At 33.0% G+C, this 17,490-nt stretch overlaps 1 protein-coding gene across 10 annotated transcripts in view; it reads right to left on the minus strand.

Moving 5' to 3' along the window:
* The window catches only part of EPHA5 (EPH receptor A5), a 366,730-nt gene that overhangs the window by 68,449 nt on the left and 280,791 nt on the right, over window positions 1-17,490 (minus strand). For 5 of the 10 annotated variants that reach the window (XM_081026670.1, XM_081026667.1, XM_081026668.1 and 2 more), the window contains one exon: window positions 3,707-3,772. The exons of the other annotated variants lie outside the window; for them this stretch is intronic. In XM_081026670.1, the coding sequence (XP_080882796.1) occupies window positions 3,707-3,772 (66 nt within the window). The remainder of the gene's footprint in view (window positions 1-3,706; window positions 3,773-17,490) is intronic. 10 annotated transcript variants of the gene reach the window in all.

Below are 17,490 nucleotides of genomic sequence, written 5' to 3' on the forward strand. Positions count from 1 at the left end.
TGAAAATTAAAATTTGCTTACTTGAAATTTCAAGCAATTTTCAGTTACAATAGAGAAAGAAAGATGGTTCATTAAAAATTAAGATAATGTTTCAATTAATTCATGATACTATTGGTCAGAAAAATGTTTATTTTTTCTATATAAACATCTCTTCAATATAAGATAGAGTGTATACCTTGTGTCTCTGATTAAAAATATATTTAAAATTTTTACATTTTATTTAATTGTGATTATAATCAATAACATTAAACTTACTATCTTAAATATTTTCAAGTGTGCAGTTCAGTTGTGTTAATTGTATTCAAATTGTACCACAGATCTCTAGAAATTTTGCATCTTGCAAAACTGTAACTCTATTTCCTAAAAATCACAGAATAGGTAAATGAACAAATTAAGAATTTAATATCTCTACTTTCAGAAGAATGAACTTCATTACCCTTGCCACTTGAACCCCTCAGAAGAAGCAGTAAGTGATATGAAAACACTGAAAAACATAAAAACTTACAAACAAAGAAACTAGTTGGATATCACGTTTGAATTTAAGAAATGCAAGAAAAAGTTACTTTGGGACTATGGGATATTTCAGACAATTATAATAAATAGTATGCTATAAATATACATCAGGTTCTCTAAGTATAAGCATAAATGAATCTCAAGGGATACATTATACGTTTATTTTTAAATTACACATTAATATCTTACTTATATTAAAAACAATCAATTCAACACTGAATGTTTATAAAAATAGATTTTTTGAGAAGTTAAACAATTATTAAAGTCTTAAGCCAGTTGTAATGGCTTAAAGTCAAAGATCACTAAAAACAAACAAAACAAAAAAACAAACAAAAAGAACTCTGCTAAAACTGTAGGCAGTTTTGAATATAGGGTGCCTAAAATCTAAGGCATTTGGGTTTCATTCAAAAATATTACAGAAATAGCTTCCATCACTGGGTAGATTTCAATCAAAGCAGGAAAAATATTTGAAATATTAACATTCTGTGCATGTGTACAAATTGCACAACAAAGTGGGTAACTAGAGTGAAAAATAATTTGAGATCAAAGGTGGCAGCATTCAATTACCAATTTCACCTTATAAATGGCACACCATACGTTTGAAAAATAATGGAGCAAAGTTTCCTGGTGGGAAATATGACAGAATGACACTCAAAACTCCAGTGCCTTGCAGGAGCTTTAATATAGTTGCATTGCAGAACCAAAAATCTAGATCAATGGTTTTGAAATTATGCCTTTTAGACCCTGAAATTTCCATAAGGTATGTTAAGGTACTTCTAAAAGCCAGTATATTTACAGTGGGCAATTTTCACGCAGATGCATTGCACTATATTAACGTCAAAACCAACCACACGTATATTCCAGAGTAGTCTTTCAAGATAAAAACAAGGAGATACCAAAGTGTCAAAATATCTAACAACCTCTACTTCATAATTTTAAATATGTCTGTTCACAAATGATGGTGATAAGAATGTTCCTTGGAAATTATTTAATTAGTAATTGACAAATGCTAGCATGATTTTACATACAAAATTAGGTGACAAGATTTCTCAGTATTTTACAGACTCTATTAGGAAAATTATTCTTCTGTCTTACTTTTCACTATCTAAGGTTGTTTTCTCCCCAATACTTTAACAAATAGTATCTTTAAAACCTCATAGTGACTTGAAATTATAAAGTGGAAGTTCAGAAAGCACAGCAATGAAAACATCTTTAGCTTCCATTTCTCCCCAGTAATAACCTTGGACAACTTTCTTACTAATTTATTTAAGCTCAATTATAGTTTGTTTCTTTTACTTTATTGTATTTTGTTTTACTAAGAATGCATTAAAAAATTCTAGCTGTTCCACAAATCTTTCCGCAGAAACTCAGCATTTTATTGGGTACCTCAGCATGTCTGTGAATAAATCATTTATTTTTTGTGCACACATAAACCCACACACACAAATATGCATGCTCACACACAATTGTGTAGGCACACATTGCCTTCACAAGTACTAACATTATTTGAAGAAGACATGGAATATGTTTTGGCTTTAGGTTTCCTGGTGTGCTCTTTGTGAAGGCAGTGTTCTGCCTTCCTACTTTTCCTCTTTTCTTTCTTTATTTTATAAAGTTCCTGAAGCCAACTACACTGTAGAAAAAAGATCTATGTTAAAAAATCAAGAATTTTAAATCCAGCTAAAGTTATTCAATACTTTCTAAGTCATGGTTACATATTTGTTCTTACTCCCATTAAGATATCTTTGAAATTTAGTTCCTGGTAAACCTGGATGTCAATCTTATTTTTTTTTTCCAAGATGTAAAGTCTGCCTATTCTGCTTCAGTGATGATTTATCTCTTATAACAACTATACTCCAAACTCAAGTAGAATGAGTAATTTAGCAACCATTTTTCAGTGTAAATCATTTATGTTATACTTTAGCTATTGCCAGATTTCAGGGTTTTTTTTTTGTTTGTTTTGTTTTGTTTTTGTTGTTGATTTTTTTGGGGGGTGGGGTTTATCATTTAAGTCCCAGGATCATAAAAATTCCCTAAGTTAAAAAAATTTGGAACAAATCTGTACTTTCATAAAACGTCAGCATTTTTTTCCAAATATGAAAACTTCACAAGATAGAGAAAAAGGTATTTGAATTTCATCAATCTTTGTTCGTTGACTCTTGTTCTCAGATCACTGGTATCTAGTATACCACTTCTCACATCTAAGAATGCGTGCACACCAATTCATACAGGTTTTTGAATCAACAAACATTAATTTACACCTGGAGAATACAAGTAGCTATTTAAAATGCCACAAGAAAACCATACAATTCTCTAAAATGCATTTCAGAATAGCTTTTCTTGGGGGATTTTGATTATAAATAACAACTCAATACAGTAGCACAGGGATTTAGACTCTAATCTAGAAAGAAAATATCTGGAGTGTTTCACTTTTTACAAGGCTGCTCAGTGTTGTGTAGGATTCCTTCTAATCTGAATAGAGTTCTCTGGTCTTATATTCTATCCTATACTTTATAGCTACAACCCAGATATATATTTAGCACCTACATTTGTAAATAATTAAGACTTTCTCATTTGGACACTGATCCACAAAATATACATATTTTTTACTTCACCAGTATCAAATTAAGAATATCACTTCTAATATCTAAAATAATTCAAGCATAAAAATATTAAGTAAACCATTTAAAATAACATGTGGTTATGTTCTTCAATGCCACATATATCCACAACAATTATGAAAATAGAAAATCCCCAGTAATGTTATGATCATTCCATGGTTCTGGAAGGCAGACAAGGTGATATCACCTTGACAGAAGTAGCATTCTATTTTCACGTATGATATGATTTTAATCTTTATGGAACAACAAACACATCACATATTAAATGTAAAATAGATGCTACAACCTTACAACTTCCTGGTGTAAATCAGGACCACAGAAAAAGCCTTGGAGAAGATGTATGGACATGGAGGTGAGGGGCTATATGTATATTTTATTTGAAATTATCCATCGTGTAATCAGTTGTTAAGATTCCCCTTTGGGAATCAGTTTCATTTCTACCTTTCTGTTAAAGCGTAACTGGCATACTAACTGTTAAAATGTACACAAATGGAAAAAAAGAAAGGGATGCTGACGATAATACATATAAGTGGGACATCACATAGGAGTAAAAGCGGGAGGGAAACACTAACCATATTAGGCTTGGATGGGCAACAGCGCACAGGGAAGAAGCCCTTCCACAGCCACATTCGCAGCAACTGAAAAGCAAACAAGAGAGCCCAAGATAAGGAAGAGATCCCACTCCCTTAACATAGCATTAAGACACTATGAGTGTAGACAGGTGTCTGCTTTGCTTTTCAAAAGCAAAAATCCCTAAATGCATGCAATTAATTTTTTTCCACAATGCTTTTCACATTAAGAAGCGTTGTATGGAATACAGAGCTGTATTAGTTATTTTTATTTTACTTAAAATGCTTATTCAGTAGGAAATATAATGAGCCGATGCATTTGATTATGTAATTAATATAGACATACAAAAATACATAAGTCCATTTAAATATATTTCTCCTCTGAAATTCCTACAAACTTTATATTCAGAAAACATTTTAAATAGCCCTTCAAATACATGTTTTGCATAGAGCCTACAAATTTCAGAGGGAGAATAATGTCTCACTCATTTGACCCCTGATTTCTTATGCCAGTGAAAATGTCATGCTTACATGACTTCCCCAATCACTTATGGAAGGCTATCAACTTAAATTTACATTTTCAGATTTAAAAATGCATCTCCAAATAATATTTTCAGAGCTATTGCTATGTAAAAAACAAAAACAAAAACAAAACAAAAAGAAAAACAAAACAAAACCAGAACAAAACAAAAAACTATATATTAATACATACACTTTCTGCATATTGCAACGCTCAAGATTATTTTAAATTTTCAATATTCAAAACAAAAGATTCAGAAAATACCAAGTAAATTGTCTAATAAAATGCACTCTATTGTTGAAAACTACATAAACTGATGGCAGAATACAACACAGAAATTATTTAGTGTTTCAATGCATTCACTTTTCAGTATATTTTATAAATTACATTTATAGTTATTTCAAGAGAACTGTGGAATGAGCTCAGTAATGGTACCATATACCTGTAGGCTTAGGCTTTTGTCTAAAATATGTCTATTTTGAACTTTAATTACTTAACATGTATCTACTCTATTTCATATAAAATAAGAAAAAATATATAAACATCCAATAAATTCAGAAATGCTAATGAAGGTAGACCAGTATTTCCAAAACGAATTTCAATGGATCTTTTTCAAAGTAAAAGTAGGCAATGTTCCATATATTTTCTTTGGAGCATTAATGATGTTTTACTATTAGTGCTACTAAGTGAGAATTTGGTTGACACTAAAATGGAATCTAGTAAACAAAACTGTCTACTATGACATTTATTTCCAGTCTGACTATTTATTATATTTTAAAGAATATGCCAAATAATTATTTTCATTATAGAGATATCAAAAGTCAAAGTTACAGTATATCAAATTGTTAAAATACTTAAAGAGTAGGCAAAAGTATGTAACATATTTTGGCAAATTTTGACATATACTTTTATAATTACATTTATTTCATTAATGTCTTAAATAATTATTGATACATATGTTAACTTTCCCACTCTTTCTGTTTGTATCACTGAGATTACAAGTCGGTACCCTAGCCTACCACTTATTTTTGTAAATACAGTGTCATTGGAACACTTACAGCTTCATTCGCGGTCTTATGGGATTGTTGAATGAGAATGCAGGGGCTGCAAAGCCTAGAACTTTTACTATGTGGCACTTTAAAGAAAGTTCACCTTCACTTTTCTTAGACTGTTAGTTTCTGGAGGTAAGGATGATTCTTTGTTTTTTCTTCTTCACAGTTTAAACATAATAAATGACAACCTGTAAGTAGTGTTTTGTTATAATTGGTACTAACTAATGACAGAATTATCCCAACTTAAAATTATCTCAATTTATTAACATAAAAGTTTACATATACGTGTTAATTTCAAACAGTGCAGTTCCAACTCAATAATAGATTGTTGACAAGTGTCCCTGATTGATTTTTAGTGATAAAGATACCTACTGTCTCCTATAAAGTACATATTTTATTGATGAGTGTGCCCAGTTTGTAAACTCATGTAGAATTGCGCTTAAGAAGGCAATAACTGTACACGGTGATTGGCCATTGCCTAATAGGATCCGTTCTAAGACTCAGAAAACACACTAATGATTCTGAAAATAATACTTTATTCAGTCCTCTTAATTTGAAAACTCACAGTAAGAATTTTGTCTTAAGAATTAGTTACATACACACACACACACACACACACAAATTCACTATAACATCAAATCCAAATTTTAGTCCTGAAGAATTAAAATTTACCTTACCTATTATTAGAATTCTAATTCATAGTTTTAGTAATCAAAACTCCAAAATCGTGTAAAACCATACACACTTGTGCATCTATCTTTCCTGAGTCAGTGTTTCAGATTTTGTACTAATACTTTATTTGACTTGTTTTAAGATGGCATAAATAAATTACTCTGGGTAACTTAGTTACCTCTTTCTGTTTCAGTTGACAGATATAAAATAAGGATCCCATTTCATAAATTTTGTGAAAATAAAGTGAGAAAGCATGTATATTCAGTTAGGTCAGTATCTGGCACATCATATGATTTGGGAGAAAAGTGGTAGCTAGTACCCTTAGTAATATCATAACTAAAGTGATAGAATAGAGTCTCGTTATCCAGAGGAATTGGTATTTTCATGATCCATATAATATTACCATACTAAGCATTTCCATGTTTAACATAACTAAATAACTAATAATATTTGGGCCAATTCATATAAATACTAATTTGCCAATGTAGTTTTTAAAAAAAATCGTTTCTATAAAATACATTTTCTAAGGATTTAGTGATTAGAGCATACTGTGCGTTAACGTTATTAAGAAAATTAAAACTGAAGTTCCTTTTCTATAAATAGCTGAAGTGGGATTGTAATCCTCTAAATAAGTTTTAAAATAACCTCAGCACCTTGGCACCAGATGGTATACAAAACATGTTCTTTCCTTAATCAATAAATACTTGCAGAAAATGCTTACAAGCCTCAGAGATAATTTAGAAATAGAAACCAAAATGTGCTAAAAATAGCAGCCAATCTAATGTATGTCAGCCATGGTTCCACACAGGGTATATCTGCATCTCTATCAGTTTTTAGCACCTGGAAGTTTGTAAGTAACTGCATGGAGTTATAACAAGGTCCTTATTATCCAAGTTTAAAATAGTTTAGCCCTTGTAGGCTTATAAACAAAAATTTATTTTAAGGCTTTTTCTATTTGTCCTTCGGAAGATTAAAATATGGTAACAGAAGCTTTCCAGGTCCAAAGAAGATTGAAAAGAAATTATTCTCATCAGGCCTTACATTACAGAGTTGATCAATATGTGTACGAAGTGTATCAACATAAGTAAGATAACCTCCTCCTACTGAAGCAAGGTGATTCTAACTCTAGGGAAGAAACTCTCAAATATATTAGATCAGAGAAGCAATACTATGGGCTGTGGATAAATGGTGACTGAAGTTCTTAAACAAGAGATTATACTCATATAAGAGGCTAGAAAAAGACAAAGATCCTAGCAGATAAATGAGAGAGAAGCAGGAAGAGTAATTTCACAAAAGAAGTACTTTTACTAGACAGAAAATATTTTCGGTGTGAAAAAAAGGAATTAATTGAAAAGACTACATTAATTTACCCATTTAAAATAAAACAAGAACAACATAAGGATGGTACTCAGTGTTGAAGAAGAGTGGAGCTTGTGGCAGGCCACATTCAAAAGTGGTACCCATCCTTTAGAAAACAATGTTCCACTACCTATCAAAGAGTGATAAAAATGTCCTCTCCTTTGGACACCATTGTGTAGCAAACTAGTTAAGATCCTGGGGCTTGAGGTCAAACTAGGAGCAGTCCTGGATGTATACATTACTAAATGTACAGTTTGGGTAAACAAATCACTGATAAATGAGATAATAATAGCAACGATACCACATAGGAATGCTTGGAAGAATGAATGTAATAACACATGTAAAGCTCTCTGCTGTGTCGTGGGCTCACAGTGAGCACTTTAAAAGTTTTTTAACTGATACTATGGTAACCTGGTCTTAGGAAACAGAATGAAATACAGATAATATGCCTGAGGATGGCCATAGATTTTACAGGAAGTAAATAACTAATAAATGTTTTGCAATAAACAAAATATACTATTTGTGGAGCCTATGATGCAGTGAAAGTCATATAATATAAAATATTTTTTCCTTAAATAGGTAAAAATTTTGCAGAGAAATAAAATGATGGCATCTAAGTATATCAAGACTCAAAGAGCTATTATGTTAGAGTGTTACATTAATTCATATTATGGGATAATTTAAATTTTCTCTGAATTCAAGTTGCTTGTGATTACTTAACTTTATCGTGTTCAGAATATCAAACAAAAAAATTAAACAACTACAATTATGATGCATATCATGATATACTGTCATTTATACCTTATCAGTTTTTAAATGTTGACAAGAATTTAAATGTGTAACAGATATTTGTAACAAAAGAAGCTGATAAAATTGTTCAGTGGTATCTAACACTGACAATGTTGTTTCATATATTTCTTAAAATATCTCATATTTTAATACCTTTGTATCCGTGTCTTAATTCATTACCACTCTTCTAAGATTTAGTACTGATTTCCTGATGAAGCCAAGCTAAAACTCTGCAGAAACTTTTTTTCAAAAACTGGGAAAGGGACAAAAAGCATAATGACAACATATGTGGTTCCCAAATTTCCCATACTTTTGACACAAAGGTATAAAATTATTCTACCCTACAGAAGAGGAAGTTATGCAAAATGGTTAGAAAGAGCTTTTTATTTTTCAAGTGCTGTTTGAGTAACTCTGAGGGGAATGCCATCTATACAGCACATGTTGGGATTTATATATGCAATCCAATCACTATTCTCAAGCCGTCGTCTAGACAAACTGGAACAGCATATAGTTATATGTAATAATTTTTAAAATCTTTTTCCGGTTCTCTGCTTCCTTCTCACTATAGAGCTTCTTACCCCTCACTGATGATTGTAGGTATCTCCCTATTACCTCCTAGGGCTCTTTACCAAAAACGGTACTATCTAAGCAATTGTCCCTGGTAGATGGGTTTTGAAACATCAGTGGATTTCTTAGTGATACCCAACCAAGTTCCAAACCTAGCACTCTCCTATCTTGATGTAAAATAATAAGAAATGCATATGTATACATACTGGTCTCTGGCCCATTTCCTGATACACAGCTCTGAAAACCCTTGTTAACAGGGGTGCTAAGAGAATCGTTTGTTCTCACACTTAATCTTTGACCCTAGTTGCTGACGCAAAGCTTCTAAATCTCTTGTATTCACCTGGTTGACAGGAGTATCTCTTGTTCTATCTAACAAGGTGACTCTTGATGGACTCCTGGATGGAGGCTGGTCACCAGAAAGACCAAGTGCTGATTAAAAGCTTGGAATTTTAAACCTCACCCACCATTTTCCAGACAAGGGAGAGGGGATGGAAATGTTGTTACTGATCAATTATACCTACATGACGAAGCCTCCATAAAAATCCCCAGAAAAGGAAATCAGAGAGTTTCTGGGTTGGTAAACACATTCGTGTACCAGGAGGGTGGTGCACCCTAACTGCAAGGAACAGAAAGCTCCTGCACAGGGGAGCCTTACAGACGGTGCCTTCTATATCTCTTCTTCTAGTTAATCATCGGTATCTTTTATCATATCCTTTATTATATAATAAGTTGGTAAACATGTGTTTCTCAGAGTTCTAATGAGACATACTAGCAAATGACTGAATTCAAGGGGGGGGGGGTCAAGGGACAGCTGGATGGCTCAGTTGGTTAGAGTGTGAGCTCTGAACAGCAGAGTTGCCGGTTCAATTCCCACATGGGCCAGTAAGCTGCACCCTCCACAACTAGATTGAAGACAATGAGCTGTTGGAGGGGCAGCCAGATGGCTCAGTTGGTTAGGGCATGAGCTCTTAACAAGGTTGCTAGTTCAATTTCCACATGGGATAGTGGGCTGCGACCCCTGCAACTAAGATTGAAAATGATGACTGGATTTGGACCTGAGATGTGCCATCCACAACTAGATTGAAGGCCAATGACTAGGAGCTGATAGGCCCTGGAGAAACATGCTGTTCCCAATATGCCCCAATTAAAAAAAAAGAGGAGGGGGGTGTCAAGGGAAACTCCAATTTGTAGTGTGTAAAATAATATAAAGAGAGCTACTTCAAAATGGAGGTGGAACTGCCATCCCTGGGGAACTGCCTTGACATCTTCTGCCTCAAATCTTTGGAAGGTTAAAACTTGGCAAAATTAGCTTTGGACTGGCCTTAAAGCATCAGTGTACTCCAAATAACTGTAATGATAATGAGAGACAGACGTTATGACTACGAGACTGAAAGACATTCTTTATAATCAGCATCACTATGTTAGCTTATCTGCAACAATAGCCATTCCTTCCTTCTACTCATGTAATTGTTCCCCTTCCCTTTCTCATGAATACCTCTTGCCTTCATCTCCTAATGGTAAAACCATTTGGGTTTCTGCCTGAATCAGTGTTTTTCACATAATTATTCTTTTGGATCTCAAATAAATGCTTGTTCTCACTTTGGCTTTTCATTTTAAGGTTAACAGTAGTCATGTGGGAAAAATGTTGTGGGATTAGCATCTGAAGTGGGGAGCAGTCTTGTGGGACTGAGCCCTTAACTTGTGGCACTAATCCCACTTAGCTTCTAAATTCAGTTGAATTGTAGGACACACACCTGATGTTATAGAGACGTATTTCTTGTAGAAAAACAAAACATAGAAAAACCCACACAGCTGGTATCAGAAGTGCATGAGTGTGGTAGTAGTGTGAAAGTAAAGTATAAACACACAGGAAGAGTGTGTCCTTCCAACACATTTGTGTTTTCCTTGTAGTGCCGGTTTTAAGCCTGCAATGTCCTATTATAATATTCATCTTAGAGCTACGCAATCTGGGACTCAGTGAAAGGCACTGATGGCACTGATAGAAAATTATGAAGGTAAGATGTGGGCAGCAGTTACTGCCTCGTACTATACTGGAAGCACATTTTTTTCTTCCATATCTCCCAGTTCTCCCACCCAACCCCTCAGCCTCATCTCCCTCTCTCCCTGTTGAAAATTAAAGACATTTTCATGGAGAGTCCTGGTATGGACTTTCTTTCTTCCTTTGCTAATAGTTCGTTACCAGGTTAAGGAAAGGAAGAAAAAAGAGAAGAGAAGAGAAGAGAAGAGAAGAGAAGAGAAGAGAAGAGAAGAGAAGAGAAGAGAAGAGAAGAGAAGAGAAGAGAAGAGAAGAGAAGAGAAGAGAAGAGAAAAACTGACAAATTCACAATCAATTACATACAACATTTAAAATCTTTGATATAAGTCTAGCCCCTACTGTAGCAAAATCTACCAAATTTTGATTGAAAGTATTAAAAGATGGATGCTAGAAAAATACTCAATAACCCAAATTCTACTGGTATTCAGATGCATGTATAAAATAGAGATCAGATAATATAAGTGACCGAGTTAAACCTTAAATAAATGATACACATTTCAAGGATTTCTAAAATAAAAAGAATACCCAAAACTCTACAAATCTAAGTGTTCCATGTGCAACTATTCCTTTGTCTTGAAGGATAAAGTCACAAAAACAAACAAACAGAAAACCAATTCACTTTAACCTAGGAATCAGAAACTCTCCTTATTTCTTTGTCTTGAGACACCTATGAGAACTTAGGGATTGGGAACTAAATGAAAGCAAAGAAAGAACTTGACGTAAATTATCTTTAAACTATACTTCAATTGGTTTATATCCCAAGCTATACTTTAATGCTGATTCATTGTATTTCTTTTGATAATTTTAATGAGCCAGAGACCATTATGAAAGAGGTTCTTCTTCGATAAATGCCCCAGGTAGGGCATTGATACAAGCTACAGATTTTATTGAATGTGTTAGATTCAGTTTGCTTATTCTAATATATATTTGGGGACCCAAAGTAAATTTCACCAATTATTAAACATCTTTTGTAAAACGTTTTTGCTGCAGTAGTAGACATAATCATTCTCATTATTTTCAAATGTTTACTGAGAATCTATGTGCTAAGCTTTAAGAATAAGAAATTATATAGAAACAGCTTTCTACTCACATTGTACAATGATTTTACACCTGGCTACAGATTAGAGTCAATGAGGAGGTTAAAACGAACAAACTGACAAACAAACAACAACAACAAAACAAGGCCCATGCCTGACTCACCTCAGAACAAGTGACTCAAAACATGTTGGTTGTGGGACTCAGGCATCATTATTTTTCAAAAGCTGTTAGTTGATTATAACTGTCCTCCAGGTTGAGAAACACTGATCCAACAGGTACTCAATAAATACTTGTTGTAGTGAATAATGTGTCTTTTAATAGTCTTAGGGGAATTTACTTAATGAATAAAAGGTACAGCTTTGTAATTAGCATATTAATAGTCTGCATGTTAATAAAACACTTCTGAAATGCCTGGAGGTGCTTAAAAACAATTTGTTCTCTGGTAAGTACTACAAAAATTTTTCCTACAATTTATTTACAATGTTAATTTATATTATTTACAAATGAAGACTGGTTAAATAACTGTAAATTTCATCCAAATCTCTATCGTTTTAAACCTCAAGGTTTGTTGTTGTTGTTTTTCTTTTTTGGTTTCTAACATTTATCTTTACAGGTTTCTTTTAATTACAAGTTTAATGTTTAATGGCAGATATTTTTGCACTTTTATATGTCAATATTAGCTATTTGGATTATCAGGGAGTCATAATATCTCAAACAAAATGACAAAATTGTAAAATTATCTTAATTCAGCATCCCCATTTTGCCTTTCTGAGCTATTGAACAGAGACTTACATAAAATTATGTAAAAGCAAAGCTCAGTTTTGCCACAGGTATCAGGAGAGCCTTTACGAAGTATTGAATTTTTGATGCAAAAGGTTTTCTCTTTGAACTGCTACTCAGCTAGAGTAAACCATACATATTTCATGATATATATGTATATTATATATGTATGTAATATATATTATATTATATATTATATATTATATTATATATGTAATATATATTATACATATATATATGTATATATAATATTTGCATATGACAAAGCTCATGCTATTAATGAAGCAGGAAGGCTGGGGAGTGTCACAGGCACAGTCTGTAGTAGGCCTTGTACAGAAGCCTAAGGAGTCACAGTAAATCGGACATGTCATGCACCTACTTGCCTTCCTCCTCACACACTGTCAGCCAACTTGTAAAATTTCTTTTCATCCTCCAGGTCTGGCTTACGTTTACCATTTCTGCAACAATATTCCTGTACTCACTAATGCAAAGATAATCATATCCTCTATTCTATTCTTGCACCAACTTGTTGAAAATACAACACTAATTGTGGTAGCACTGAAATTATTTGGTTGCATGACTGTTTCACTATTAGACTGTCCACACTATAAAAGCAAAAAGGATATCAAAGAGTCAAATCCCATAAAAAAAATTGAACTCTACAGGTCACCAAGATCAGAAAAATCTATTTCAGTGAGCCTGTAAAAAAAGAGAGGTTACGTGATCCACCAAATATTTTAGCAAAAAGCAGTTCCAGTATCGTATTAGGTTGGTGAGAAAGCAATTGTGTTTTAAAAGGCTAAAAATTGCAAAAAGTGCAATTACTTTTGTACTAACCTAATATTTTGAACAGGAAAATTAAGATTGTTTAAACTTTACACATAGTATTTAAACTTTTATTATTTACATTTAAATAACTAAATGTCAGTATTATATTAGTATAAACCTATGTGTTTACATATGTATGTACATATTTATTTATACATTACCTACATATAAATATATGTAAATAAACGTAAGCTGTAATTTAGATATGGTTGATAAAACATTAATGCCTTTTTAATATATTTTATCTACATACTCCTCCTAAGTATAGATGATATTTTGGTTTAACGCTTTTTGCAAACTCAACTTTCTCCTCAAGCAGCAAGTAAGAAATAGGATATTGTAGGTAGGACAGACTGCAAACATTACATTGATATCTGACTGCAAAACTGGCAAACGGGCAAATAAAAGGAAAAGTTGAGTATTATGAATTGCTAAAAATGCAGAAGAAGTTTTTTTTTCTGCCTATCTCAATCTCACTTCCCTCTCTACAACAGTTTTCTTACTTCTCTGGCATTGTAATGACATGGTAGTTTGTTTTTTGATAAGTCAGAATCCTTGTTAAACAATTTCTGTCCTCGAACTTCAAAATTACTTTGTCTCTCTCATAAATCAACAAAATTCAAGGTGATGCTGATTTGAAATATTCACCTGATCACTTAACAAAAGGAATACACAGTATATTTATGGCTGCATTCCCTAAAGTATTTTCTCCTCTTTTTAATTAAAAAAATAAATACTGAACACTAAGTTTATAAAAAAGACTAGTATTACTATTTAGTGAAATGTATGGAATGAGAGAATGAATATGGAAATGGACAATGGTCAGACTAAATAACAAAACAGAACTCTGACCCTACATCTGCAGCAACCAGTCCAGGAAGTCAAACCACAACCTCTGTAGCAATCGGCCCAAATGGTCAGGACTTTACCAATAAGTGCCACTAGCTTCCCTGATTTTTGACTTCATTTCCAAATAAGGACCAACTAGAGGAAGCCAGATATGCTCCCTTAACCCGTCACATAGGATGCCACACTTCTAGTTAGCCTGCCTCCAGCTATTCCATGCCAATAATCACCAATCCGGGTATGCCTGAAGATGTCCCCTTGTTTTCATTAGAGAGATTTCACGCTCCACTGCTTGCCTTTAGGTCTCTGCCAAACGCAAGTGATGGTGACTGATTACTTTGTTCTAGCAAGCTCTTAATAAATAATATTTGCTTATTCACATTTGCGTGCTTTTTGTTTATTTCCACAGAAGAGATAATCTATACTAGTTCAATAAGGAGAAATTAAAGAGATTCTTCTTTGCAATCAACCACCATCAACCACTATTCTTCTGGTGCTACAATAGTGTTAATGTACAAAATACTGGATTATGTGTGTTCTCTTACAGAATGTCACCTTCACTGAGCAAACCAAAATTACTTCAATTTGTAGAAGCCTAAAGTTACTAACATCTCTTTCCACTAAACTTTTCCCTCCCAGTCATTTCACAGACTACATAGGTCTACCTGTAAAGCCTCTTTGGGAGGAGCGTGTGGCTGTCATGACTAACCAGTCTGTGCTTAGCTATTTTAGGTTTGAATTTATTGTGAGAGATTTACAGAGGAAAAAGTAAGGACAGGTAAAGTTGAAAAAAAGTGATTATAATTTTGACACCTAAAAAAATATTTTGAGCACATTTTCAATAGCAGCCTTTGTTTTGAAAACTCATTTGTCTTAATGAAACAATAACATTAAAAATGTGAGTGGGTCAATAAAAGGAGGACATTAGTCCCAGAAATAAGCCAAATATTTAAGTTCTGATTTATTGAGCTCCCTCCATTATGGCTGTTGAATATTTTACTAAAGTTGAATCAGATCTATTAGCATTATAGTTACAACGTAGAAAAAAACAGGACTAATGTTTCAATTTAAGTACTTCAGTCTCAAAAAATTAAAGTAATTGTGTTGAGCATTTTTTCATATGTTATTTCCCATTTGTAAATCCTCTTTGGAGAAATGTCTCTTCAGGTCCTCAGACCATTTTTCAATTGGGTTGTTTGTTTTTTTGTTGTTGAGCTTCATGAGTTCCTTGTATATTTTGGATATTAGACCCTTATCGGAGGAACTGTTTGCAAAAATCTTCTCCCATTCAGTCGGTTGCCTCTTTATTTTGTTGATGGTTTCTTTTGCTGTGCAGAAAATTTTAAGTTTCATGTAGTCCCATTTGTTTATTTTAGCTTTTACTTCCATTGCCTTTGGAGTCAAATTCATAAAATACTCTTTGAACCCAAGGTCCATAAGTTTAGTACCTATGTTTTCTTCTATGCAGTTTATTGTGTCAGGTCTTATGCTTAAGTCTTTGATCCATTTTGAATTAATTTTGGTACATGGTGACAGATAACAGTCCACTTTCATTCTTTTGCACGTGGCTATCCAATTCTGCCAGCACCATTTATTGAGGAGGCTGTCTTTCCTCCATTGTATGTTTTTAGCTTCTTTGTCAAAAATTATCTGTCTATATTTATGTGGTTTTATTTCTGTGTTCTCAATTCTAATCCATTGGTCTATGTGTCTGTTTTTCTGCCAATATAATGCTGCTTTGATTATTGTAGCCCTGATCATCAGAGAAATCAAATAAAAACCACAATGAGATATCACCTCACCCCAGTCAGAATGGCTTTCATCAACAAGACAAATAGCAACAAGTGTTGGAGAGGCTGTGGAGAAAAAGGAACCCTCATACACTATTGGTGGGAATGCAGACTGGTGCAGCCGCTATGGAAGGCAGTGTGGAGGTTCCTCAAAAAATTACAAATAGAATTACCATCTGACCCAGCAATCCCTCTCCTGGGTATCTACCCAAAGAATTTGAAATCATTTATACATAAAGACACGTGTGCTCCAATGTTCATTGCAGCTTTGTTTACAGTGGCCAAGATATGGAAACAACCAAAATGTCCTTCGATAGATGAATGGATAAAGAAGTTGTAGTATATATACACAATGGAATACTATTCAGCGTTAAGGAAAAATGATATAGAAACATTTGTGACAACATGGATGGATCTTGAGAGTATAATGCTAAGCGAAATAAGTCAGACAGAAAAAGCAGAGAACCCTATGATTTCACTGATATGTGGTATATAAACCCAAAACAACAAAAGAACAAGACAAACAAATGAGAAACAAAAACTCATAGACACAGACAACAGTTTAGTGGTTACCAGAGGGTAAAGGGGGTGGGGGGAGGGAGATGAGGGTAACGGGGATCAAATATATGGTGATGGAAGGAGAACTGACTCTAGGTGGTGAACACACAATGGGATTTATAGATGATGCAATACAGAATTGTACACCTGAAATTATGTAATTCCATTAACAATTGTCATCCCAATAAATTAAAAACAAAATAGAAATAAAATAAATTAAGTGTGGAAATATACACAAGGAATGTGTATATTTTGTAATAAAATGTTATTGAGAATTGAATTAATTATGAGAATAATTTAAAAGACAGCTAAATGTTGATCTTCCTACCAAACTATTCCAAGTTCCACATCAGTACATTTTGCTTTCTATTTGTATTGGTCAGTAGAAATTTAAATCATATGTTATGATAGTTGCTGTGTTTAAAATTAAATATAACAATATTAAATGTTAACTATTTTAATACATTATACACATATAGAACATAACAGTTGCAAATTATGATTAAATGGCTTTATATAAAAGGTGTATAAATGGTATAAATGTATGTATGTAAGTGCATAATGATGTATAAATGTGTAAGTACAAAAGCACTTAATATGAAATATTTGTAATTGTGACTATATGTGATTCCCCAATAGGAATTCACCTGACCAAACATTAAAAAAAATAATAATAAATTATATTTAAACAAATATAATCTTGGTTAAATTGGATTAGAAGAATAGATTTGAGAGCCCAGACGCAGTATAGATAAAATAATATCTATATGGACACTATTTATTATGCTAAAGGTGGACACCAATAACAATTTTAGGAGAGGGTGATAAACAGACTTATGTAACTCTGTAGAAAATTTCAGTTTAGATCCCCAACCACATAAAATTAACATTTTTTTGTATTCCATGCAAAATAAATATTATTTAAAGCAAAC

The sequence above is a fragment of the Rhinolophus hipposideros genome (genome assembly GCF_964194185.1).
Source record: "Rhinolophus hipposideros genome assembly, chromosome: 1".
In the NCBI taxonomy this organism is placed as follows: Eukaryota; Metazoa; Chordata; class Mammalia; order Chiroptera; family Rhinolophidae; genus Rhinolophus; species Rhinolophus hipposideros.